Source organism: Podarcis bocagei, assembly GCF_964188305.1.
Source record: "Podarcis bocagei genome assembly, chromosome: 16".
NCBI lineage: Eukaryota > Metazoa > Chordata > Lepidosauria > Squamata > Lacertidae > Podarcis > Podarcis bocagei.
In genome coordinates, this window is record NC_138142.1 from 20,102,326 (window position 1) to 20,126,840 (window position 24,515).

Consider the following 24,515-nt stretch of genomic DNA (forward strand, 5'->3'; position numbering starts at 1 on the left):
TCTTTCCATGGTTCATTTTACATATCATAAATCCCTGCATATTTTACAGAAACTATACCATTCAGTATTCCATTATTGCATCCATCATAACTTATTTACACTGTTGAATTTAATGCTGCCAGCGTTTTCAGCTGTACACAGTTATTTCCAGTATATTCAATAAAAGTCTTCCAATCTTCTCTAAACGTATGTTCTTCTTGTTCTCTTATTCAATATGTTAAGTCTGCAAGCTGCGCATATTCTGTCAACTTAAGCTGCCATTCGTCTTTGGTTGGGACCTTGCTCATTTTCCATTTTTGGGCTAACAAAACACGGGCCGCAAGTAGTGGCACACATAAATAACTTTTTTTGACACCTGGGAATTTCAGTCTGAATTATCCCCAACAGAAAGGACACTGGGTTTTTTAGGAAAGTACTTTTAAACATTTTTTCCAATTCATTGTGGATCATTTCCCATGGACTTTGGTATTTTAACCCACGTGCCTGTTTTATAGTTTTCCTTCTCATCTTCTGGTTTGTCACCTGTTGCTACAACAGCTTCTCTGTTTTATATTTGTTATAAAAGGAAATCTCTTTAGCAAAACCCCCAAAAACCCAGTTACATGCCTGAGAGCATCTCGCTGTATCCCTGGAAGCAGTGCTACCTGCCAACCACCCTGCCCACCTGTAGCCAACAGAGCATCCACCATCACCTTTTCTGCACAATGAGGTTGATGTTTCGGAGAGCCACGTATTGCAGCTCTGGCTCAGCAGACAGCAGGGTGACGAGCGGGGGAGCCAGCTTCTTCAGCAAAGTGCCGTAATAATCCAGGTCCTTCGACAGCATCTCCATGAACTTCATCAGCACTTTCACAGCCGAGAGGACCACGGCGGAGTTAGCGTGGGACAGCCGGGGTGTCACTCGCTCACAGATGCTGCAGTGGGGGGAAGAGAAGGAAAAGGATGATGCAGCAGACAAATGCCAGAGGAGATTTTTCACAAAGCCACCGACCCACCAGCCCAGCTCCTAGGTGCAACCGACAAAACCCTGTTGTCTGTGGTCCTGCACTGCAGCCATTGGGTAATCTGGGAAAATGGAAGAAAATGAAGAGTTGTGCTCTATGCTAGCCCTGCTCGGGAAACCAGCAAGCAGGACCTGCATTTTCCAGCTATTTCTTTTAAAATAAAATAAAATAAAATAAAATAAAATAATAAAACAAAACAAAACAAAACAAAACAAAACAAAACTGTTTAACATACAATACAATAAAAAACAAACTAATCCAAATAAAAACACTCTCTGTGCCCTTACCACAGCAAAAAGACATACTGATGGATTGGAGAAATAAAAATGCGTCTTCCTTCTATTATTGGATTGAAGACTTCTACGAACTCGCAACATATGAACAACTTGCATATAAACACAGGCTTGCCACGGATAAATTCAATGATATTTGGAATCCATTCTTACAAATACTGTAGTAGGTTAAGATCTGGTGTAGTACAATAACAACCTTGTAAAGTACACAGTTTTGGGTTTCTTCCCTCCCCCCTTTATTTTCCCTTCTACACAGATGATGTTTCTATTTTTCTCTCTTTTATTTATGTCTCTCCATGTTTAGTGCACATATAATTATGTAGTTTTTGAACTTTCAATAAAAATGTTTAAATTAATAATAATATAAAAACCAATAAAAACACAGTACAATAAAAATAAAATACAAAAAGGAAAACAATAAAAAAGAAAGAGAAAGAGGAGGAAGAAAAATACAAAGCTTCCATCAGTTACTGGTATTCAGAAACATGCAGCCTCCGACTGGGGAAGCCAAGAATAGCCATTGTGGGTAGTGGCTATTGATAGACTTGCCCTCCCTGGCTTTCTCTCATCCTCTTTTAACATCATTCGAGTCTGTAACCATCATTGCCTCCTGGGGCAGCGAATTCCATAGTTTAAAATAAATCCTCTCTTTAATCTGCCCTGAATCTTCCAACGTTCCAATGTCCAGGAGTTCTAGAGAAGGATAAAAACACTTTCTCCATATCTCCTCTTATTTGCTTTTCCTCAAAACATGATGCCCTTCCTCAAAAAAATCTGTACGGAGTCTTCTGAAGCGCAGAGTGCTACAGTAAAGAATTTGGCTCCGTTGATAACAAAAACAGAGGCATGGGACGGACAGACAGAGAGACAGACACAAATCGCGCACAGACTGGGCTGCCTCTGAACAAGGAAGGGCATCTCGCACAACAGTGCCTGCAAAGCAGCATGGTCGACACGGAGCTCGAGTAAGTGAGCCAACCCGCAGCTCTCACCTCTGGGCCTCGCGGTCATCCTTGGGCATGTAGTTGGCCAGGCAGTCGAGGATGAAGATCTGGCCCCATTCCGTACACTCGTTCAGGGCAGTGAGCAGCTTGTTGATGGACTGTGGGTTCAAATCCAGCAGGTTGCTGCTGGGGTGAGATTCCGCTATCTCTGAGAGGGCTGCTACAGCATTAGCTACCACCTGGGGGAAAACAAAAGAGAGTAATCGTCTGTTAAAATAGGAACATGGGAAGCTGCCTTATCCTGAGTCAAATCGTTAGTCCATCTAGCTCAGTACTGCCTACTCTGACTGGCAGCAGCTCTCCAGGGTTTCAGGTGGGAGTCCTGCTGAGCCCACTGAGATACTGAGGGCTGAACTGGGACCTTCTGCATACCAAGGAAATGTTCTGCCACCTGAGCTACAGCTGCAGGTCTGTCTAGCTCAGTATAATTCCCAGAGTGCTCCAATAGTCAATCTCTCTTTCCCAGGGAACTCTGGGAATCGTAGCTCCATGAGGGGAATGGAGGCTTCCTCTATAACAGGCATGGCCAAACTTGGCCCTCCAGCTGCTTTGGGACTACAACTCCCATCATCCCTAGCTAACAGGACCAGTGGTCAGGGATGATGGGAATTGTAGTCCCAAAACAGTTGGAGGGCCAGGTTTGGCTATGCCTGCTCTATAACAAACCAGAGTTCCCAGAATCCTTTGCAGGAAGCCATGACTGTTTAAAGTGGTACCGCAGTGCTTTAAACGTAGGGTGTGAATGTGGCCTAAGTCTTGTAGGCCTCACCAGGCAAATAGTTCTCGGCAGCTCTTGCCTCTAAAAAAAAAAACTCTCCACAGAAAATGCTCCCGGAGGCACCAGGGGTACAGAGATGTATGGAAAAGAACACACCCCCATCCAAAAAGAAAGAAAATTTAACCGAATGTTATTGTTGCATGAAGCAAGGCTTCCTAGCAAGACCGCTATTTCTCTCAGCAACCCAGAGGCCCAAGGAGCATTCGAAGCCATTTGGCCTAAATTAAAAATTCATTTGGAACTTGGTTTGCAGAGGCAGCCGATAGTTCTCTCATTACGTTCCTTTTAAAAATGTAGGAAGCGTGGAGCGGGGTGGGGGGAAGAAAAGGAGCAGCGCTCGGGTTGGGCATTTCTCCAAGGCTGGTTAAACGTGCAAGACGGCAGGCAGCCCTTTGCCGCTCAACTGCTTCCATTTCAAAGATGCACGTTTGGCTCCAGGCCAGGCGCTGCAGACAGAAAGACAGCCGATCAGGGGGGACGTATTCCTGACCTGCTATCTTTCCTTGCTTTTGGTAACCATCATGGATGCTAGCAATTCCCGAAGGCCCTTACACATTTGAGCTAACCATGTAAGGGAATGGAGGAGAAGAACTCTTTGAGGCTGGTTCCTTTACTTAGCGAGTATCTAAGTAGTAGCTCCTCCCTTCGACTACCTGGGAATCCCTCCCCACCCAAAGCCTTTAGCGGAGCTTGGTTCAGCTGGGGCAGGGGACTGGCAGCCTGGACAGCCCCCCTCCCCACCCCCAGGCAAGAAGGGGTCCATCACCATAGGATTGGAGTCCGAGATGAGGTCCTTCAAGGTGTCCAGGAAGCCCTGGTCCTCCACCAGCTGCGCATTGATGTCGTGGAGCTTCGCCACGCAAACAGCCGCCGTCTTGCGCACGTAAGGGTCCTCATCCTTCAGGCACTTCCTCAGCGGCTCACAGAGGTACTCGGTGATCTTATCGACCCGGATACAGCCCATCGTGCGCACTGCCAGGGCCCGGATGAGGGGGTTGGGATCTTCGCAGTCCTGTAGGGTATGGAAAAGGCATCGCAGAGTTGGGAAAAGGTTCAGAATAGGGCAACCCAAATGGTCAAGGTGTGGAGTGACTCGCCTATGAGGAATAGTCTTGGTTTCTTTCCATACATTCTCATAATTGTCTTTAAACAGGTTTATATTTTTCGATGTCAGCCAAATTCCCAGGTACTTCACCTTTTTCGCTACCATAAAAAAGTTTTTATTTATACTTTTCAAATTTATACATTTCATTAGTTATACAATCAGTTTAACAAATTTGACTTCCTTCCCCCTCTTTCTGAGGTTCCTTAAATGTATTTTTTAGTATCATCTGCATATCCAAATTCATTTAATTTACTCATTTAGTCATCTATTTTAAATATATACTCTTATGAAACTGCAGGTTATTACAATAATCCTGCCAAAGGTTGTTATCTTGATTTCTTATTCTTCCGGAAAGTTTCGCCATTTCTGCTTATTCCATATGTTTCTGTATCCATTCTTCCTTTACTGGGACTTCGGCTTCTTTCCACTTTGGGGCAAGTAGCATTCTTGCCGCTGTAGTAGCATACATAAGTAAATTTCTATACAATTTAGGTAGTTCTGTCTATAATTTCCAAAAGAAAAGCTTCTGGTTGTTGTTGTTTTATTTTACAAAAGTTATTTTGAGCATCCTTTTCAATTCATTGTTTATCATTTCCAAGTAAGCTTTTAACCTTACGACAAGGCCACCACATATGCGTTTGGGACTTCTTGGTTCAGAGAAAAGATGAGAAAAGGGGGACGTGACAGAAGCTTATAAAATTATGCATGGCGCACATAGAGAAAAGTTGTTCTCCCTCTCTCGCAACACCAGAAACTTCTGGACGTCCAATGAAGCTGAATGCTGGAACATTCAGGACATACAGGTAAAAGAAAGGACAGTTTGTAGTTAAACGATGGAAATCTCTTCCACAGGAGACAGCGATGTCCACTTGAACTCAAAGCCAATTGTGGGAAATTTCAGGGCAGATAGAACTGTGGAACTCACCGCTACAGGAGCCAACGGTGGCCACCAATCCGGATGGCTTTGAAAGAGGATTGGACAAATTCGTAAGAGGAGGAGAGGGCTATCGACGGCCGCTAGCCATGATGGCTCTGCCCTGCCTCCACGCGGGGGTGGGGTGGGGGGGCACAGGAATGCCTCTGAATCCCAGTTGCTGGAAATCGCAAGTGGGAAGAGTCCTGACGTGCCCAGGTCCTGCTTGCGGTCTTCCTGGCTGACGACTGAGAGAACAGGCTGCATCATCACTCTTTAAAAAAAGGTAAAGGTACCCCTGACCATTAGGTCAAGTCGTGGACCACTCTGGGGTTGCGTGCTCATCTTGCTTTATTGGCTGAGGGAGCCGGCGTTTGTCCACAGACAGCTTCCGGGTCATGTGGCCAGCATGACTAAGCCGCTTCTGGCGAATCAGAGCAGTGCACGGAAACGCCGCTTACCTTCCCGCCGGAGCGGTACCTATTTCTCTACTTGCACTTTGACGTGCTTTCGAACTGCTAGGTTGGCAGGAGCAGGGACCAAACAACGGGAGCTCACCCCGTTGCAGGGATTCGAACCGCCGACCTTCTGATCGGCAAGTCCTAGGCTCTGTGGTTTATAGACCACAGCGCCACCCACGTCCTGATCATTCTTTAGCTTTGCCTTAAAGCTGAGATTTTGTATGGGATAGCCATAGAGAAATAGCATTACTCCACTCTATGCCCAAGCTGACCGTTTTGATCAGCAGAACTGGCGCGATTACAGGTCCCACATAATACACATTTGTAAGAAATTGACTTTTTTTTTTTAGTGTGGCAGTGGCACCCCCCCTCTTTGGAACTCCTTACCTATTGACATCATATAGGCAACTCCGCTGGACTCTTTCTGGCGCCTGCTGAAAAATATTTTCATATATACGGACATGGCAGAATACTGACCTGCATTCAAAGCTGGGGGATTTTGTTTGCTTTTTAGCTTCTCGCTGATTTTAATTCACTTTCAAATGTTTTAAAATAGTTGACTCAGTTCATTGTTTTATTCTTTTTGCTTTGAGGTTGTTGTTGTTTTACAATCAGGCAGCTTTCAAATTTTATGAAATAAATAAATAATGCTTATGAAACGCCCACGCCCACACACTCAAAGAAAGATCGAAATGCTCTTCCGCTGGGGAAAATGGGCACTTCCATTTTTAAAACTTTAGAGCAGGGGTCAGCAAACTTTTTCAGCAGGGGGCCGATCCACTGTCCCTCAGACCTTGTGGGGGCCGGACTATATTTTTTGGGGGGATGGGGAATGAATGAATTCCTATGCCCCACAAATAACCCAGCGATGCATTTTAAATAAAAGGACACATTCTACTCATGTAAAAACACACTGATTCCCGGACCATCCGTGGGCCGGATTGAGAAGGCGATTTGGCTGGATCTGGCCCCCGGGGCCTTAGTTTGCCTACCTATGCTTTAGAGAGCAGGTGCTGCTCCTGCTCCTATAACTCACCTTGACAAAGGTGTTGACAGCCATGATGGCCATGTCTGGCTGGCTCTTGGCATAGTTCATCAGGTACAGGTAAACCAGCTTCTTGAGTTCCAGATTGTCCGTCTGCATGCAGTTCACGACGTCAGGGAAGAGAGCGCTGGAAACGGAGAACAAGCAGGCGGCATGAAGAACCAGGATACAGAAGGGGAGACACACATACACACTTGTGCTGTTTTAGAGCAGCTGGTCAACGGGCCAGGAAAAACGTAAGCCTTGGAAATAATAGTAATAACGATGATGATTTCATTATTTATACCCTGCCCACCTGGCTCTGTTGCCTCGGCCATTCTGGGAGGCTTCCAAAACACATATAAAAACATAATAAAATGTCAAACATTAAAAAAAAACTTCCCGATACAGGGCAGCCTTCAGATGTCTATAGCAGGAAGACAACAGGCAACCACGTTGGTGGCAGCGTGTCTCTGAATTCCAGCTGTTGGGAGTAGAGAGGGGGCTGCTTTCGCACCCAGGTCCTGCTTCTGGACTTTCCAGGGGTGTCAAGTGCTGTGGCTTGGTGGCAGATCATATGCTTTTCATGCAGACGGTCCTAAGGTTCAATCGCCAGTGGCATATCCAGTAAGGGCTGGGAACACCTAGAAAGCTGCTGAGGACAGTGTGGTTTCCCATGGGTCTCCAACTGTCTTTGGACTACAGTTCCCATCATGCTAGCTAGGGATGATGGGAGTTGTAGTCCAACAACAGCTGGAGACCCATGTTTGGGAAGCCCTGGTATAGACCGTACTGAGAGAGATGGACCAATGGCCTGACTCAGTGTAAGGCAGTCTCCCACACGCCTGTTTCATTCAGCTTTTTATTTAGAACCTTGAGGACTAGAATCTTAAAGTCGAAGCTAGATGGACCAACAGCCTGGCTCTGCATACAGCAGCACCCTGTGTCCCTACCTGGTTAGCCACTGCAAGAACAGGTTGTTGGGCCAGCTGGGTCTGTGGTCCCATTCAGAGGGACCCTTCCCGCCTTCTTAAGAACTGGGCAGCTAACTATGACACCAGATTGCCCTCTTGGTTTAAAAGCAAAGCAAAAACCAATACAGTGCGGACCTGCTGCTCCCCAGACCAAACTTAAAAGAGATTTCTCCTCCCATCGCCCCACCGGAGAAAGACAAGGAATCCCTAAATCTACCAGGCCAGCTAGAAAAATATCGTATTTTTTGCTCTATAAGGCTCACTTTTTCCCTCCTAAAAAGTAAGGGGAAATGTGTGTGTGTCTTATGGAGCGAATGCAGGCTGCGCAGCTATCCCAGAAGCCAGAACAGCAAGAGGGATCGCTGCTTTCACTGCACAGCGATCCCTCTTGTTGTTCTGGCTTCTGAGATTCAGAATATTTTTCTTCTTGTTTACCTCCTCCAAAAACTAGGTGCGTCTTATGGTCTGGTGCGTCTTATAGAGCGAAAAATGCGGTATCTTAACTTTTCCCTGGTTGCCGTGCCAGATTTGGACTATCTGCCTGAAGGCTTCGCAACTGTTAGCTAACTTAAGTCTGTCCAGACAGCTTGTTGCTTGGTTACAATATTCCTGCACAGAACTACCACTGGACAATCACACCGCTGAATGCTTCCTAACGCACTCCTGACGTTCATAACCAAAATTCCCTGCACAAAGAAATCCAGCCAGAGAGCTGTGCTAACAGAGGCTGATAGGATTTCTAGCCCAGAACAGATGGAGGGCTGTAGGCTGGAGAAAGCAGAGTTAAATGTTATTTTTTTCATCCTCATTTTTTAAATCAGAACCTGTGTTGAGATTCACTGCTCTGGCTTCACCATTCAGAGGCCTCTCCTCCTGGCCCCGGCTACTATGTTTTCCCTCCCTTCTTGTTATTGTGCATTGGCTCCTTCAAGGTGGGATTGCTGCAATATGCTCTACGTGGGGCTTCCCTTAGGCAACTGCTGGAAGAAGCAGGACCTTGTCAGCATACAGTTCCTCTGCTCAAGAGAGCTGCACTGGTTGCTCACCTGCTCCCGGGCCAAGTTCAAGGTTGTGACTATTAGTATATGAAAGCTTGGGACCAAGTTTACCTGTGAGGTCGTCTTACCCCATTGATGCCCCACTAGACTGCTCTGATCTACAGAACTGGCAAAGTTACACGTGCCACAAAATACACGTGTAAGAAAATGATATACCGTATTTTTCGCTCTACAGGAGACACTTTTCCCCCTCCAAAAATTAAGGGGAAATGTTTGTGCGTCCTATGGAGCGAATGCAGGCTCCTTGGCTTCAGCGAAAGCAACGCGAAGCCTCCAAAGCGTAGAGGAAGCGCTCCCTCCGTGCTCCGGAGGCTACGTGTTGCTTTCGCTGAAGCCTTTGGAGCACAGTGGACCTTGGCTGCGCTCCAAAGGCTTTGGGTTCCTTTCGCTGAAGCCGGGAGAGCAAGACTCTCCTGGCTTCAGCAGAGAGGGAGAGCTGTGCAGCGCCCCTTCAGCGAAGCGGGAGGAGAAATGGAAGGGGCTCCGTTTCTCCTGCCGCTTCGCTGAAGGGGCGCTGAGCAGAGAGGGGGAGAATTTTTTTTCTTGTTCTCCCCCTCTAAAACAAGGTGCATCCTATGGTCGGGTGCGTCCTATAGAGCGAAAAATACGGTATTTAGTGCAGCAATGCTGACACTTCGGAACTCCCTGCCGATTGATATCAGACAGACGCCTTTGCTGTGCATTTTCTGGTGCCTGCTAAAAACATTTCTGTTCAGGCAAGCCAATCCAGGCATGTAGACATGTGTTTTAATTTCGGTGCGGGCTTCCCACCCAGCCCTCCTTATCCTAGAGTTTAATTAATTTTTGAATGTAGTATTGTAGAGTTGGAAGGGACCCCGAGGGTCATCTAGTCCAACCCCCTGTAGTGCAGGAATTCTGCCCACAACCATCCCTGAGTGGGATCAAACCACCAACCTTCTGGTTAACAGCCAGACGCACTGACCCCATGGCACCGCAGGAGGGCTCTATAAATAGTTGCTTTCAACTGTTTCAGTGTTCTATTTCTAAATCGCTTCGAGGTTTTGCCATGACCAAGTGGTATACAGGCCTTGTCAAATAAATTAAAAAGAACGGAATTGCTCCCTGGTCCAATTTCAAAGCCGCAAAATGCTCGGCACGTGCGAAGAGTCCTGCTCCCTGAAGGTCAAGGACGCAGCCAACCTCCTTAATCCAAACAGAGAAGCCTGGAATCCGGATTATTCCTACACCACACATCTTTAACTAGAAGCGAGGCTGATGGCTTGAAGCTCTGGTGCACAGAAGCATAGCTGTCAACTTCCAGATTTGAAAATAAGGGACCAGCAGCCTCGAAAATAAGGGATCAGCAGCCAAAATAAGGGATTTTCAGGACACAGGTATGTTCAACTTCTGAGCCCCTCCGAGCCAAAGGCAGAAAGCCCAGCCAGCAGCCAAACAAAGCCTCAAGCGGTAGTTCCCACAGCGCAGCAACCCGGCAAAGGGGATGTAGCAAGGAAAACCACCGTGACCTCTCCGCTGGGAAGCGCTGAGCAAAGGCGAGTCCCCAGGCAACGTGGCCAATTTGATCGGCACAAGGCATGCAAGCTCCACCCCCCAGTCGTTCTTAGACTCCTTATTGGGTGAGCAACGCAGCCAAGCTGGAGCCTCTCTTCTCCCTGGCCAGCAGGGAGGGAGGGAGAGGAGCTGCTTCCTTTGAAACCTGGGAAATTTAAGGGACATCATCAATAAGGGACAGCAGCGGGACACGGCAATGGGATAAGGAAGTTTCCTGCCAAATAAGGGACGGTTGACAGCTATGCGCAGAAGGCCAGAGACCAAGTCAATGAAACCAGGCAGAGGGCCTTGTGAGAACCACCACTTGTTCCACCTCTCTCATTTCCAAAATGATCATTCTGGGAACGGCGTCAGCGAGCCGAGAGCCAGGAATCTCTCAGCTTGGCTCTTGTGACAACGGAACTTGTGGATGGAACTCACATTAGAAGATTCAGGGCAGGCAAAAGAAAGGACTTCTTCACGCAGCGTATAGTGGAAATGTGGAACTCCCTCCCACAGGAATCAGGAGTGTTATTGTGTTCGGGTCCTGCTTGCAGGCTTCTGATTGGGGAATCAAGGTGGCCATTGGGTGGCCTAGATGGGCCAGTGGCCTGATTCAGCAGAGCCTTCTTATGTTCTCAGAAATCACAGCCATGCTTAAAACTACCCAGCCTAATAATAATAATGATAATAATTTTATTATTCGTATCCCACCCATCTGGCTGGGTTTCCCAAGCCACTCTGGGTGGCTTACAGCACACAAAAAATGACATTGAAAACTTCCTGATACAGGGCTGCCTTCAGATGTCTTCTAAAAGTCAGTTGTTTATTTCCTTGACATCTGATGGGAGGGCGTTCCACAGGGCGGGTGCCATTACCGATAAGGCCCTCTGCCTGATTCCCTGTAACTTCACTTCTCGCAGGAAGGGGACCGCTAGAAGGCCCTTGGAGCTGGACCTCAGTGTCCGCACTGAACAATGGGGGTGGAGACGCTCCTTCAGGTATACTGGGCTGAGGCCGTTTAGGGCTTTAAAAGTCAGCACCAACACTTTGAATTGTGCTCAGAATCGTACTGGGAGCCAATGGAGGTCTTTCAAGACCGGTGTTACAGTGGTGCCTCGCAAGACGAAAAGAATCCGTTCTGTGATTCTCTTCGTCTAGCGGTTTTTTCGTCTTACGAAGCAAGCCCATTGACGGATTAGCGGATTAGCGCTATTAGCGGCTTATCGGATCAGCTGATAAGCGGCTTAGCGGCTTAGAAAAAGGGGGGGGAGGGGAAAAAACCCGCAGGAACTCGCAAGACATTTTCGTCTTGCAAAGCAAGCCCATAGGAGATTCGTTTTGCGAAGCACCTCCAAAACGGAAAACTCTTTCGTCTAGCGAGTTTTCCGTCTTGCAAGGCATTCCTCTTGCAGGGCACCACTGTATGTGGTCTCGGCGGCCACTCCCAGTCACCAGTCTAGCTGCCGCATTCTGGATTAGTTGTAGTTTCCGTGTCACCTTCAAAGGTAGACCCACGTAGAGCGCATTGCAGTGGTCCAAGTGGGAGATAACCAGAGCATGCACCAATCTGGCAAACAAGACAGTCTGCAGGCAGTCAAGACTGCCTGGGGAAGAGAAACAGTTGCTGGGGCTTCACCGTGAAGCATAATTTACCATGTAATCCATGGGGAAGGCAATAGGCTCAGTGGGAGAGCACTTGCAGTGGGGCAGAGCATCAGCCAGCACAGCCACTGAGCCCCAGTTGTGCTGACTGGGGCTGATGGGAGGTGTAGCCCAACACCGTATTTTGAGACCCCAGATTGGCTCAGATGTTGGGCCAACGCATCTCCAGAACGGCAACGTACCTGACATCTTTCCCCACCGTCATGGACGCGATCACCTTTTTCACAGCTTCCTTTTTCTTCTCCTTTTTGTCGCTGTTGAGCTCAGCCTTCAGCTCAAATATCTCCCCTGGAGAGGGGGAAAAAAACCGTGGAAGTTTAAATCAAGGTGGCAGGAGGTCCTGCTCAGCACCTAGAGAAAGTACCCCAACAGGCAGAACGACAGCACTCAGGAGCAGCAGCTTACACAGGAAGCCCAGTCTAGCTCAGTGCTGCTAACACAGACTGGCAGCAGCTCTCTAAGGTGCCAGTCTTTCCCAGCCCCACCTGGAGATGCCCCTGGGGGTTGAATCTGGGACCTTCCGCAGACAAGGCAGGTGCTCTACCTTTAAGCTATGAACACCCAAAAAATTAGATAATGCCAGGTGGCCAATGGCACATCTAACCCAGTATCACCCACAGTGATCCATGCAATGGTCACCTCCAGGCTTGACTACTGTAATTCGCTGCCCTTGAAGCTGTCCCAGAAACTCCAGCGGGTGCAGAATGCTGCAGCAAGGCTCCTCACGGGGTCTCTGCCATGGGAGCATATTCACCCAGTGCTTTTCCAGCTGCACTGGCTCCCGGTGGAGTACAGGGTCAGATTTAAGGTGCTGGTTTTGACCTTTAAAGCCCTTCGCGGCTTAGGACCCTCGTACCTACGGGACCGCCTCTCCCGGTATGCCCCACGGAGTGCCTCAAGGTCCATAAATAGCAACACCCTAGTGGTCCCGGGTCCTAAGGAAGTTAGATTAGCCTCAACCAGAGCCAGGGCCTTTTCAACACTGGCTCCGGCCTGGTGGAACGCTCTGCCTCATGAGACCAGGGCCCTGCAGGATCTGCTTTCTTTCTGCAGGGCCTGTAAGACAGAGTTGGTCCGCCTGGCTTTTGGCTTGGAGCCAATTTGATTCCCTCCCCCTCTTTCTTTTTCCTTTCTCCTCCTGTGATGAGGCTGCATTTTAATATTTTAATGTTTCAATATTTTAATTGTTGTTTTTAAGTTGTATTCATTCAACTTGTTTTTATTATTCCTTGTTAGCTGCCCTGAGCCCGGACTTGGCTGGGGAGGGCAGGGTATAAATAAAAATTATTATTATTACTATTATCATTATTATTGTCTACACTGACAGGCAGCCGCTCTCCCAGGTTTCAGGCTCTCCCGGCCCTGCCAGGAGATGCTGGGCAGATGGCTCTACCATGGAGCCACCACTTGCTCATGCGTTCTGCCTCCACGATTCAGGTTTTCACAGTCTGCTTTGGCAAGGGGGGGTGGGCAAAGCGACGTGGGAAATGAATCAATATTCTGCTTCCTATGCTCTCCAACCAGCTTATGAATTATTTTGCAGGTTTCTGAATTGCCTCTCATCCGAACAAATCCCAGCGGCAGCAGACAAAACGCAGGATGTAATAATCCTTCAATTTAAAAAAAGATTAAGAACAACGAAAAACTAAAATAATAATCATCATCATCATCCTTCAGCGCAGCTGCCCCGGTTTCATGGAACAGCATCCCTGTTGACATATGGCATGCTCCCATCCTGCGGAAACAATTTTTCTGTTTTGGCCGGCTTTTCAAGCTGGAAAAAAGGTTCCTGCCTTAGGTTTAAAAACAATGCAAAAGGAACAGCTACCTTCAGTTGCTTTTTGTATACCCTTTAAAAACTATTTTGAGTTGCTTTGCACAGTTGTGAAGTTGGCTTGTTTCAAGAGGCAGCAGTTAAGATTAACCACAGTTTAGGGCAGGAGTAGGCAACCTAAGGCCCGGGGGCCGGATGTGGCCCAATCGCCTTCTCAATCCGGCCCGTGGATGGTCTGGGAATCAGCGTGTTTTTACATGAGTAGAATGTGTGCTTTTATTTAAAATGCATCTCTCAGTTATTTGTGGGGCCTGCCTGGTGTTTTTACATGAGTAGAATGTGTGCTTTTATTTAAAATGCATCTCTCAGTTATTTGTGGGGCCTGCCTGGTGTTTTTACATGAGTAGAATGTGTGCTTTTATTTAAAATGCATCTCTCGGTTATTTGTGGGGCCTGCCTGGTGTTTTTACATGAGTAGAATGTGTGCTTTTATTTAAAATGCATCTCTGGGTTATTTGTGGGACATAGGAATTTGTTCATTCCACACACACCCCAAAACAGTCCGGCCCCCCACATGGTCTGAGGGACGGTGGTCCGGCCCACGGCTGAAAAAGGTTGCTGACCCCTGGTTTAGGGTTTCAGCCTGGGTCATGGGGGAACTATGCCCTGTCTCTGAAGGCACTGCAACAAGCCCATAGGCATCACTTCACTTTTAACATTTTACTTCTGGTATTTTGATGCTGCGTGCTTAAATTTTGCTTGTGGTTTCATGGCTGTTAACTTATATGAGCTGCTTAGAGATACCAATGCTCGATGGTATGCAAGTTATTAAAATAAATGGGGGGGAGCCTATAAGTTGCCTTGAGATATATGCAAAAGGCGATTCATATAAATTCATAAATAAAAATATTAGAACTTCCAGAAACTTGTTATATGTTTTGCCATTCCTTTAATTACATGCACAACAGAACCGAACTAGACTTGACAACCAAGTAACACTAATATTATTCATGTGAAGGAAACATTTATTCTCACTTTCTTCTTTCGCCTTTGCTATTTTAACCCATCTGCAACTGTACTTATTCTGCGTGCCTATTTTATTGTTTTGTTCTTCAAATTATATTTTTCATCTGTCTTTATAGCTTTTTTTATACATTACCAAAAATATAAAATAACTAAAAATCATGTTTCTTTAAGCTCTCCCGCATGGTTGAGAGTTTTCTCCCTTTTTTGAAGGAGGGGGAGAGAAAAAGAGATTTCTGCATATTGAAAAACAGCATTTCAGGAAGGAGGCAGGCATAGAAAATAATGATGACTGGGACCCTCGAGGGGGTGACTGGAAGTCACAACGGAAGTTATGCTGTAAGGATTTAATTTATCCTTTGTAAATCGTAGTATTCTTTGGTTCTTTTTGGTTGATTGTAATTTTTCTTGTTAAAACTAATAAAGAAACAAACAATAAAAAAGAAAATAATGATGACAATGATGATAACAATAATACCACCATTCTGGGCAGCTTACAGCATATATTAAAATGTATATTACTCTGGGTGGCTTGCAGCATATATTAAAATATTAAGAAACACATCAAACATGTCTTCTCCCTGATATGTTTTCTATGTGCAAGGAATGGCTTCTCCTCCTATGATTAGGGAGAGTCTAACCTGCCGCTCTGACATGGAAAGAGTCCTGGAACAATTTTATAGCCTTGATTGGATTGCCGTTTGGCTCTAGTCACACTTCTCTCTCTCTCTCTCTCTCTCTCTCTCTCTCTCTCTCTCTCTCTCTCTCACACACACACACACACACACACACGATCTAAAAGCAACCCATATATATTACCTTTCTTGGTGGTGGTGAAATACTTGGAGTCTGACATCTTGGTTCCTGGTTTGTTGCTGCTTCTGAAAGAGGAAAAAAAAGAAGAATAAAAATATAGCAGGCGGCAGAAGAAGAGGTTTTAACGTCCAACGAACCCTGAAGGATAAACAGAGAGGAAGGAAGGACACAAAGGGAGAGAAAGGACAAATTCAGAAATTTAAAAAGGAGAGGGGAAGAGAAACCAGCATTTGGAGAAGAGGCTCTTATCTGGGACTTTCAGAGATGCCTTAACAATGTTTGCCAGAGGCTGCTAAGTCCCAGGAAGGAGCCTTTGGCAGGGTGTGGAAGGGGAATTCTCAGAAGAGCAACGGTGGGTGGTCAGACCCATAGATCAGGTTTTAAAAACACTACGCGCAGAGAGACACCACCAGGTTGCTGGATAACCCCCCCCCCAAAAAAAACAACACCCAACCAGCTGGGGAGATGCCAGGAACGAAGAAACAACCAGCATATTCAGTGCCAATGAAAGGATCAGCAAGAGAAGGGCCACACACGCACAAACTGCAAACACCCAGTTCACATCAGGAATCCACTGTCATAATGGGATGCTCTTAGTGGGTTTCAGGCTAAGTGGCTTCCAAGGAGAACAGAGGAACGTGCCTTTTACTGAGTCAGATCATTAGTCGACCGACCTACACTGGCTGGAAGCAGGTCTCTCCAGGGTTTCAGCCAAGAGTCTTTCCGCAACCAGACCTGGAGATGTCCAGGATTGGACCTAGGACCTTGCATGCACGAAGCACATGGCCTTTGAAAGAGGGTTTCAATTAGGGGCGGCATCCCCAAACTCGGCCCTCCAGCTCTTTTGGGACTACAATAACCACCATCCCCAACCACTGGTCCTTTTAGCTAGGGATGGGAGCTGTAGTCCCAAAACAGCTGGAGGGCCGAGTTTGGGGGGTACCTGAATTAGGAGAAGGAGCATGGTTCAGCGATATAAGCACCTGCCCTGCATGCAGAAGGTCCCAGGTTTGATTCCTGGCGTTTCGAGGGTTGGAAATCTCCCCTACCCGAAACCCCGGAAAGCCACTGCCAGTGCGAGTAGACAAGGCTGAGCTAGATGGACCAACCTCTTTCCTCCAACCAAGCATAATCTGTTCTTCTCTAAAGAATGAAGGAGACCAGATATAGCACCGTGGGTCTATTGCTCTCCATAAACCTGGGTCTCCGCAGGCCTGTTCCTGGAAGCTAAGGATTGTTCCTGCGTTATATAAACACCAACATCAACTTACAGAGAGACACTGCATTCAAAGAGGGACTGCTAAAGACAGTCAACGCTTGGATGTTTTTGGTTCAGAAAGTAGTCTTCCTTCAAAACCAGCCTCCGGGAGAATTCTGAGCTCCAGAGCAGAAGAAAAGGCCGAAGCTTCAGCAAAGCAATTGGATCCCTGAAGGAGGAGCACAGGACACAGCTGGTCCTTTGAAGCCGCTGTCCGAGTCGGACTAAGCACTGTTGAGCTGCTTTTCCTGACACTTAAGGACTGGTTCAGACATTCATTGAGGCCGATCTACAGCTTGGTTCTTTGCTCATCCTAGGAAGCTGCCTGAAGTCCTTAGTCCATCTGGCACAGTACTGTCTGCACTGACGGGCAGCAGCCCTTGATGGCTTGGGGAAAGGGCTTTTCCCAGCCCTAACTGGAGAACCTTGGCATTGAACCCAGGACCACCTGCATGCAAGGTGGCTGCTCTACCACCGAGCTACAGCCAAATGGCTCACTCACTGCCGTTTTCCCTTTCCTGGTTTATGAGGCAAACCACAGCTTTTGAGAAATCATCTGAATGCAGGGAAAAAACATGCTTTGCATTTTCTTGCAAATCTGCACTGCATGCAACTGGTTTCCAGTCCTGGGTCTGCAAGCAAGCAAAAAATATTCCGCTCGTGCAGACCAAAACCAGCAGAAAGAGGGAGGAGGGAATTACGATATGATGTCAAAGAAACCCCAAAGTGATATTCAAGGCTTGCTCACGTTTCACCAAAATGTGGCTGGCTGTGACATGTGAGCCAGCCTCAGGTTTTTGGAAACCACACTTTGAAACCTAAGAAAAGAAGAGCAGCCTTGCTGGATCAGGCCAATGGCCCATCTATTCCAACATCCTGCTCTCACACTGGCCACTCAGATGCCTGTGGAAGACCTGCAAGCAGGAGCTGAACACAACAGCATTGTACCCTCCTGAAGTTTCCAGCAACTGGTATTCAGAAGTGTTATTGCCCCAGCATATACGGAGGCAGCATATAGCCACCATGTTCGTGTATTTTCATTATTGCATTTTATTGTGTTGTAAATTGCTTCGGAACGTTGCTACGAGAAGCGATTTGCAAACTTACCGTATTTTCCGCTCTATAGGACGCACTTTCCCCCCTCCAAAAATGAAGGGGAAATGTGTGTGCGTCCTATGGAGCGAATGCAGGCTTTCGCTGAAGCCTGGAGAGCGAGAGGGGTCGGGGGCTCCGAAGGCTTGCGGATAGCAGCCTGTTCTGGGGGCTGGGGAAGCTCGGGCTTCCCCCGTCCCCAGCCCCGCAAGCTCTGGGAGCAGCGGCAAGGTTGCACGCAGTCTTGCCGCCGCTCCTGGACCTGTTCTGGGGGCTGGGGGAAGCTCGGGCTTCCCCCGCCCCAGCCCCATGGCTGGGGGGGGGGAAGGAAATAATTTTCCCCCCTTTATTTCCCCCCCTAAAAACTAGGTGTGCCCTATGGTCCGGTGCGCCCTATGGAGCGAAAAATATGGTAATAAAACTACACTCACACTGTTTTCGCCTGTTTCTCCTCGCCCAGCAGCAGGGAGGGTCAGACTGTAAGCTGCTTGGGGCAAAGACCTGTCTCACTCATGGGTTGATTGCATTTAGATCCCACCAAGGAGTTCAAGGTGGTGTGTGCGTGCAGCTCTGCTCCTCTCCTCAATTAATCCTCACAACAACCCTGCGAGGCAGGTTAGGCTGAGAAGCAGCGACTGGCCCAAGGTCACCCAACCCATGGCCAAGTGGGGATTCGAACCCTGGTCTCTCAGGTCCTAGCCTGACACTCTAACCAAGTGGTTCTCAACCTGTGGGTCCCCAGATGTTGTTGGACTACAACTCCCATCATCCCTAGCTAGCAAGGCCAGAGCTCAGGGATGATGGGAGTTGTAGTCCAACAACATCTGGGGACCCACTGGTTGAGAACCGCTGCTCTAACCGCTACCCCACGCTGGATACACCACGGTGCTCCAGAAACCACCACTTTCCAGGAGGACTTGAAATTCAGGAGGCATCACATTACATCACTTGTTTATCTGCTATTCCCTTTCCACTTTCTTCAGGAAACAATGTGGTAATCAAGTAAGTTCAAGGTCTCCGGAGTGAGATTTTCACAGCGCAGAGCCAAACCTGTCCTGCACAGATGTCCAGCCTGACCCAAAGCCACCCTCCTTAATTACTGGTACTCCGAGTCCTCACTGTTGCAACTTAGAAGGACGCAGCTGGTCGCTGCAATCTCAGAAGACCAAATCAGCATATTTTTGATAATCCAAAAGGGGAGCTACGAGAAGGAAGCTCGGATTTGTTCAGCGACTTTCACTCCTGCGTAGGGGTGGGTGAAATCCACATCGCTCCAATGGGAAAGCCTTAGAAGCAATGACCTCACTGGAGAAACCCCTTCCAGGAAACTGCCATGTCCCAGCCAAAGTCTTTCTGTAGCAGCTAGTTGACGATCTCTGCTTTTTAGATTTCTTAAGCGGTTTTTATTGTGTATAGGTATTGTTGCAAACCAGCTTTGATTTTGTGTGTGTGTGTGTCATGTTGTCGTTTAGTTGTGTCCGACTCTTCATGACCCCATGGACCAGAGCATGCCAGGCACTCCTATCTTCCACTGCCTCCCACAGTTTGGTCAAACACATGTTCGTAGCTTCGAGAACACTGTCCAACCATCTCGTCCTCTGTCGTCCCCTTCTCCTTGTGCCCTCCATCTTTCCCAACATCAGGGTCTTTTCCAGGGAGTCTTCTCTTCTCGTGAGGTGGCCAAAGTATTAGAGCCTCAGCTTCAGGATCTGTCCTTCCAGTGAGCACTCAGGGCTGGGTTCCTTAAGAATGGATAGGTTTGATCTTCTTGCAGTCCACGTGACATAGTGGTATATAAATGTTTCGATTATTTAATTAAGATCACACAGCATGTCCATGGCTACAGCCTGCTCCAAAAAAATCAAGCATCCACTGTTTTGTGGGGCCGCAATGGCACAAAAATGTGATTACAAAGCACAGATCCACATGGATCCTCAGGATTTTTGCATTGGGCTACCCCAAACTCATCGTCAAATCACATGTCTGTGGCCACAGCATGAACCACAAAAATCATACATCCACTGTTTCGTTCAGATTTTTTTTTTCTTGTTTTTCTCCTCTAAAAACTAGGTGCGTCTTATGGTCAGGTACTTACTATGGAGTGGAAAAATGTGGTATTTCATTTTATTTTATAAATAAATACAATTTATCTCTCACTTTCCCAGTTTTAAAAAACATGTTCTGTTAACAGCAGGTCTGCAAATAACATCTTCTAGTCTCCAGGGTGAATAGATGATTCACAAGCGGAGTGTGCGTGGGGTTGGGGGGGAACATGGATCAATTGTGTCAGAATATAGCCAGCAGCACACTTGCTAGTCACCTTTTCTGTGTCTTCGAGGACTAAAGGAGATCTTAAGGAGGCCAATATCATAACGCTCTTCTAAGAAATCTATGGTGCGGCCGCATTTGGAACACCGCGAGTACAGTTCTGGTTGCTGCACCGCAAAAAGGATATTTTAAGAGTTGGAAAAGGTTCAGAAAAGGGCTAGCGAAGTGATAAAAGTGATCAAGGGGATCACTAAGGAAATGCTGCCGTCTTTGGGACTTTTCAGTTTGGGAAAAATGTGAGTTAAGAAGAGACACGATAGGAAAATGATGCACAGCACAGAGAAAGTAGACAGAGGAATGTTCCCCCCCCCATAACACTGGAAGTCGGGCACATCCGAGGAAGCTGAATGTGGGAAGATTCAGGGAAGACAGACCTGCGGAACTCACTGCCACAGGAGGCAGCGATGGCCACCAACTTGGGTGGCTTTAGAAGAGTTTGTTTAAAAGTTAAATTCACGGAGAAGTAAGGCTCTCAGTGGCTATTAGTCCTGATGGCTATGCTCTGCCCTATGCGGCCTAGGACCCACGTACCTACGGGACTGCCTCTCCTGGTATGCCCCACGGAGGACCTTAAGGTCCACAAATAACAACACTTTGGAGGTCCTGAGCCTCAAGGAGGTTAGATTGGTTTCAACTAGGGCCAGGGCCTTTTCAGCACTGGCCCCGACGTGGTGGAACGCTCTGTCACAAGAGACTAGGGCCCTGGGGGACTTGACATCTTTCCGCAGGGCCTGCAAGACAGAGCTGTTCCACCAGGCCTTTGGTTTGGACTCGGTCTGACCCTTATGTTTCCCTCCCCTTATTGCCTTGATTTATTAGGTACTTTAAAATGAGGCTGCATTTTAAATTGCATTTTAACCTGTATTTTAAATTGGACCCCCCCCCCCGTTTTCCCCCTATTATGTTTTTACTGTGATTTTATTGGTGTTAGCTGCCCTGAGCCTGGCTCTGGCCGGGGAGGGCGGGGTATAAATAAAATAATAATAATAATAATAATAATAATAATAATAATAATAATAATAATAATTATTATTATTATTATTATTATTATGGTCAAAGGCAGTGATACTTCTACATACCAGTTGCCAAGAAACCATAAGGGAGGAGAATGCTCTTGTGCAGAGAGGCACCTAATTGTCCACTGTGACAACAGGATGCTGGACCAGATGGGCCTGATCCATGCAGCACTTCTTATCTTCTAAAAGTGATAGAGCCCTTGACTTAAGGCAGGTGTTCAGAAGACCTGTAGGGGCAGCCAGATGTTGTTGGACTATAACTCCTATTACCCCAACTCGGACTGATGACGCCTGGAGGGCACAACGTTGGCTATCCTTGCTGCAGATGCCGTACTAAAACTCTTGATGGCCCCCTGCCCCTGGTCAAGCTGGCTGCTGTGGCTAATGGGAGTCCACCACCTCTGGAGAGTTACAAGGTTAGCCACTTCTGGCTGCAGGTGCCATTCACAGGTTCTTCAACAGCAGGTCTGGGGGAAAATAAATCTCCCTCTCAGGCCTTCTGGGCTCAAGGGGCAAATGGTCCACGGTAGCTTCTGCAACCTGGTGCCCTTGAGATCAGAGTTCTTCAGCCTATGACACATTGGTTGGCTCGAAGGGCAGCTACAACCCAAAACATCTGGAAGGCACCAAGTTGGGGGTGCCAGACTCTCTTTGCTACTCGTTTTCACTCAAAAGGGAAGTTGGCATTGCCAACAAAGGTCTGTATGGTTAAAGATATGGTTTTCCCAGTAGTGATGTATAGAAGTGAGAGTTGGACCATAAAGAAGGCTGATCGCCGAAGAACTGATGCTTTTGAATTATGGTGCTGGAGGAGACTCTTGAGAGTCCCATGGACTGCAAGAAGATCAAACCTCTCCATTCTTAAGGAAATCAGCCCTGAGTGCTCACTGGAAGGACAGATCCTGAAGCTGAGACTCCAATACTTTGGCCACCTCATGAGAAGAGAAGACTCCCGGGAAAAGAACTTGATGTTGGGAAAGATGGAGGGCACAAGGAGAAGGGGACAACAGAGGACGAGATGGTTGGATAGTGTTCTCGAAGCTACCAGCATGTGTTTGACCAAACTGCGGGAGGCAGTGGAAGACAGGAGTGCCTGGCGTGCTCTGGTCCATGGGGTCACAAAGAGTCAGACACAACTAAACAACAACATGAGAATTCACAAAATGGTAGGCTCCAGAAGTTTGGGACTGCCACTCTCATCGGCCCCACGCTGGCTGGGTTTGATGGGCATCGCAGCCCAAAAACATCTGGAGGGTGTCCGGTTGGCAAGGGCTGGCTTAACGCTTTTATCTAAGTTTAGTGCTGGGAGAGCAGCGAGTCACGAGGCGGAGGTTGTTTTGTAATTACGAGGAAGGGAACAGAGAAGTCAGAGAAAGGAGAACCTCCAGAGGAAGCAGCTTTCCTCGAAGCCTGAAAATAGGCAAGCATCTCCCTTGAGTCATCTGCAAGCCCAGCTGCAAAGCAGCAACCCAGGGTGTTGGGAAACCAAAAAGTAGCTTTCCCTCGACGTTCTTCAGAGCTGGCCTAGGCAAGCAGAAACATCAGGTGGTAGAGGCCCAAGATGCCACAGCAGACTATGCCACTTCCCAAACTGGAGGTGGAGAATCACATTTTTTGAAGTTCTTGCTATGTGGAGGAGGAATTCCTTGCAAGTAGAAATCTAGCACAGGGGGATAGTTTTCCACCTGCAGGCTGATTTTTTGTTTGTTTACAAGGGAGAGTCTATGTAACAGTCTGCATTTACCCCCTTTGGGGGGCTTCTCCTATCCCCTGTTTTCTTTTTTAAAAAGTCATTTGCTTTTTCAAACCTTGGGATTCAAGCCTGCCATTACTTCCCTCTTCAACAAGGAATGCGCCATTTGGGTTATGTGAACAACGGCACAGACCAGGGAAGTTCAGAAACAGAGGGAGATAACCAAATAATTTGTTAAGCAGATCTCACACAACTTGGCTCTTACAAAGATGAATGGGGGCAGAGAGTTATCAGTGGCTTGCAATTCCTAAAAACATAAATAAGCAGAGTTCACCCTACAGGTCAGTTGCCTTTGCAGCAAATTCTTAAACAACTCCCCCCTACCTGTGTGAGGGAGTTGAAAGTCCACTAGCTAGAACTACAGGCTTAGAGACCAACAATCCCCAAAACAGGCAAGAATTGACATTAAACATGCGATACGAAGCAGAGGGATTTCTTCCACAGAACTGCTTTTTGCGAACACAGGACTAAGATGAACAGCCCCATAATATATACCGTATTTTTCGCTCTATAAGACGCACCAGACCACAAGACGCACCTAGATTTTGGAGGAGGAAAACAAGAAAAAAAAAATTCTGAATCTCAGAAGCCAAAACAGCAAGAGGGATCGCTACACAGTGAAAGCAGCAATCACGCTTGCTGTTCTGGCTTCTGGGATAGCTGTGCAGCCTGCATTCGCTCCATAAGACGCACACACATTTCCCCTTACTTTTTAGGAGGGAAAAAGTGAGTCTTATAGAGCAAAAAATACGGTAGCTCAATGATTCCCTTTGAGTAACTTTCAGCAGACGCACAAAGGACTGCAATGCGAGTGCCTCGACAATGTTTAAAACAACCTTCTCCCAACCTGAGGCCCTTCAATTGTTTGGGACTACAACACCCATCAGGGATGCGGGTGGTGCTGTGGTCTAAACCACTGAGCCCTGGGCTTGCCGATCAGAAGGTGGGCGGCTCGAATCCCTGCGACGGGGTGAGCTCCCGTTGCTCAGTCCCAGCTCCTGCCAACCTAGCAGTTCGAAAGCACGTCAAAGTGCAAGTAGATAAATAGGTACCACTCCAGCGGGAAGGTAAATGGTGTTTCTGTGTGCTGCTCTGGTTCGCCAGAAGCAGCTTAGTCATGCTGGCCACATGACCTGGAAGCTGTACACCGGCTCCCTCGGCCAATAAAGCAAGATGAGCGCTGCAACCCCAGAGTCGGCCACGACTGGACACAACGGTCAGGGGTCCCTTTACCTTTACAACACCCATCATCCACAGCAAGCACATTCTGACTGTGGATGATGGAAGTTGTAGTCTAAAAACATCTGGAGGGCTCCAGGTTGGGGGAATGACTATTTAGAGTGTTAAGGTGAAGAATTTGCCTACAGGCATGCATTATTACCCTCATACCTACAAAAGGAGTGGGATGAAATATAACCAGAAAATCAAGCACAATGGTTCAAACAAAAGAGAGAGAGAGAGAAAACCAGATCTCAGGGAGAAAACAGCGCTGTAAATTTAGTCCACAACTCTTTACCTTGTTTGCCTGCTCACCTACATATTCTCAAGTTAGTTACTTGTGGCTTAAGGGGAAATGGTTGGGGGGGTGGGATCCAGGAAAACGTAGCTGCCTGTTCATTTCAATGTGATTCTTACTTATTGCAGCAACCAAACCAAGTGAGTGT

The 24,515-nt window shown here is 47.3% G+C and overlaps 1 protein-coding gene across 3 annotated transcripts in view; it reads right to left on the bottom strand.

The window, feature by feature from the left end:
• The window catches only part of AP1B1 (adaptor related protein complex 1 subunit beta 1), a 52,941-nt gene that overhangs the window by 25,804 nt on the left and 2,622 nt on the right, over positions 1 to 24,515 (bottom strand). For 2 of the 3 annotated variants that reach the window (XM_081174790.1, XM_081174788.1), the window contains exons 2-7: positions 15,408 to 15,469; positions 11,974 to 12,079; positions 6,595 to 6,730; positions 3,846 to 4,091; positions 2,290 to 2,480; positions 693 to 914 (exon numbers count right to left, since the gene is read on the bottom strand). In XM_081174790.1, the coding sequence (XP_081030916.1) occupies positions 693 to 914; positions 2,290 to 2,480; positions 3,846 to 4,091; positions 6,595 to 6,730; positions 11,974 to 12,079; positions 15,408 to 15,444 (938 nt within the window). In that variant the 5' untranslated portion in view covers positions 15,445 to 15,469. Of the gene's footprint in view, positions 1 to 692; positions 915 to 2,289; positions 2,481 to 3,845; positions 4,092 to 6,594; positions 6,731 to 11,973; positions 12,080 to 15,407; positions 15,470 to 15,628; positions 15,650 to 24,515 lie in introns of those variants that run through there. The other variant, XM_081174789.1, reaches the window with a different exon arrangement.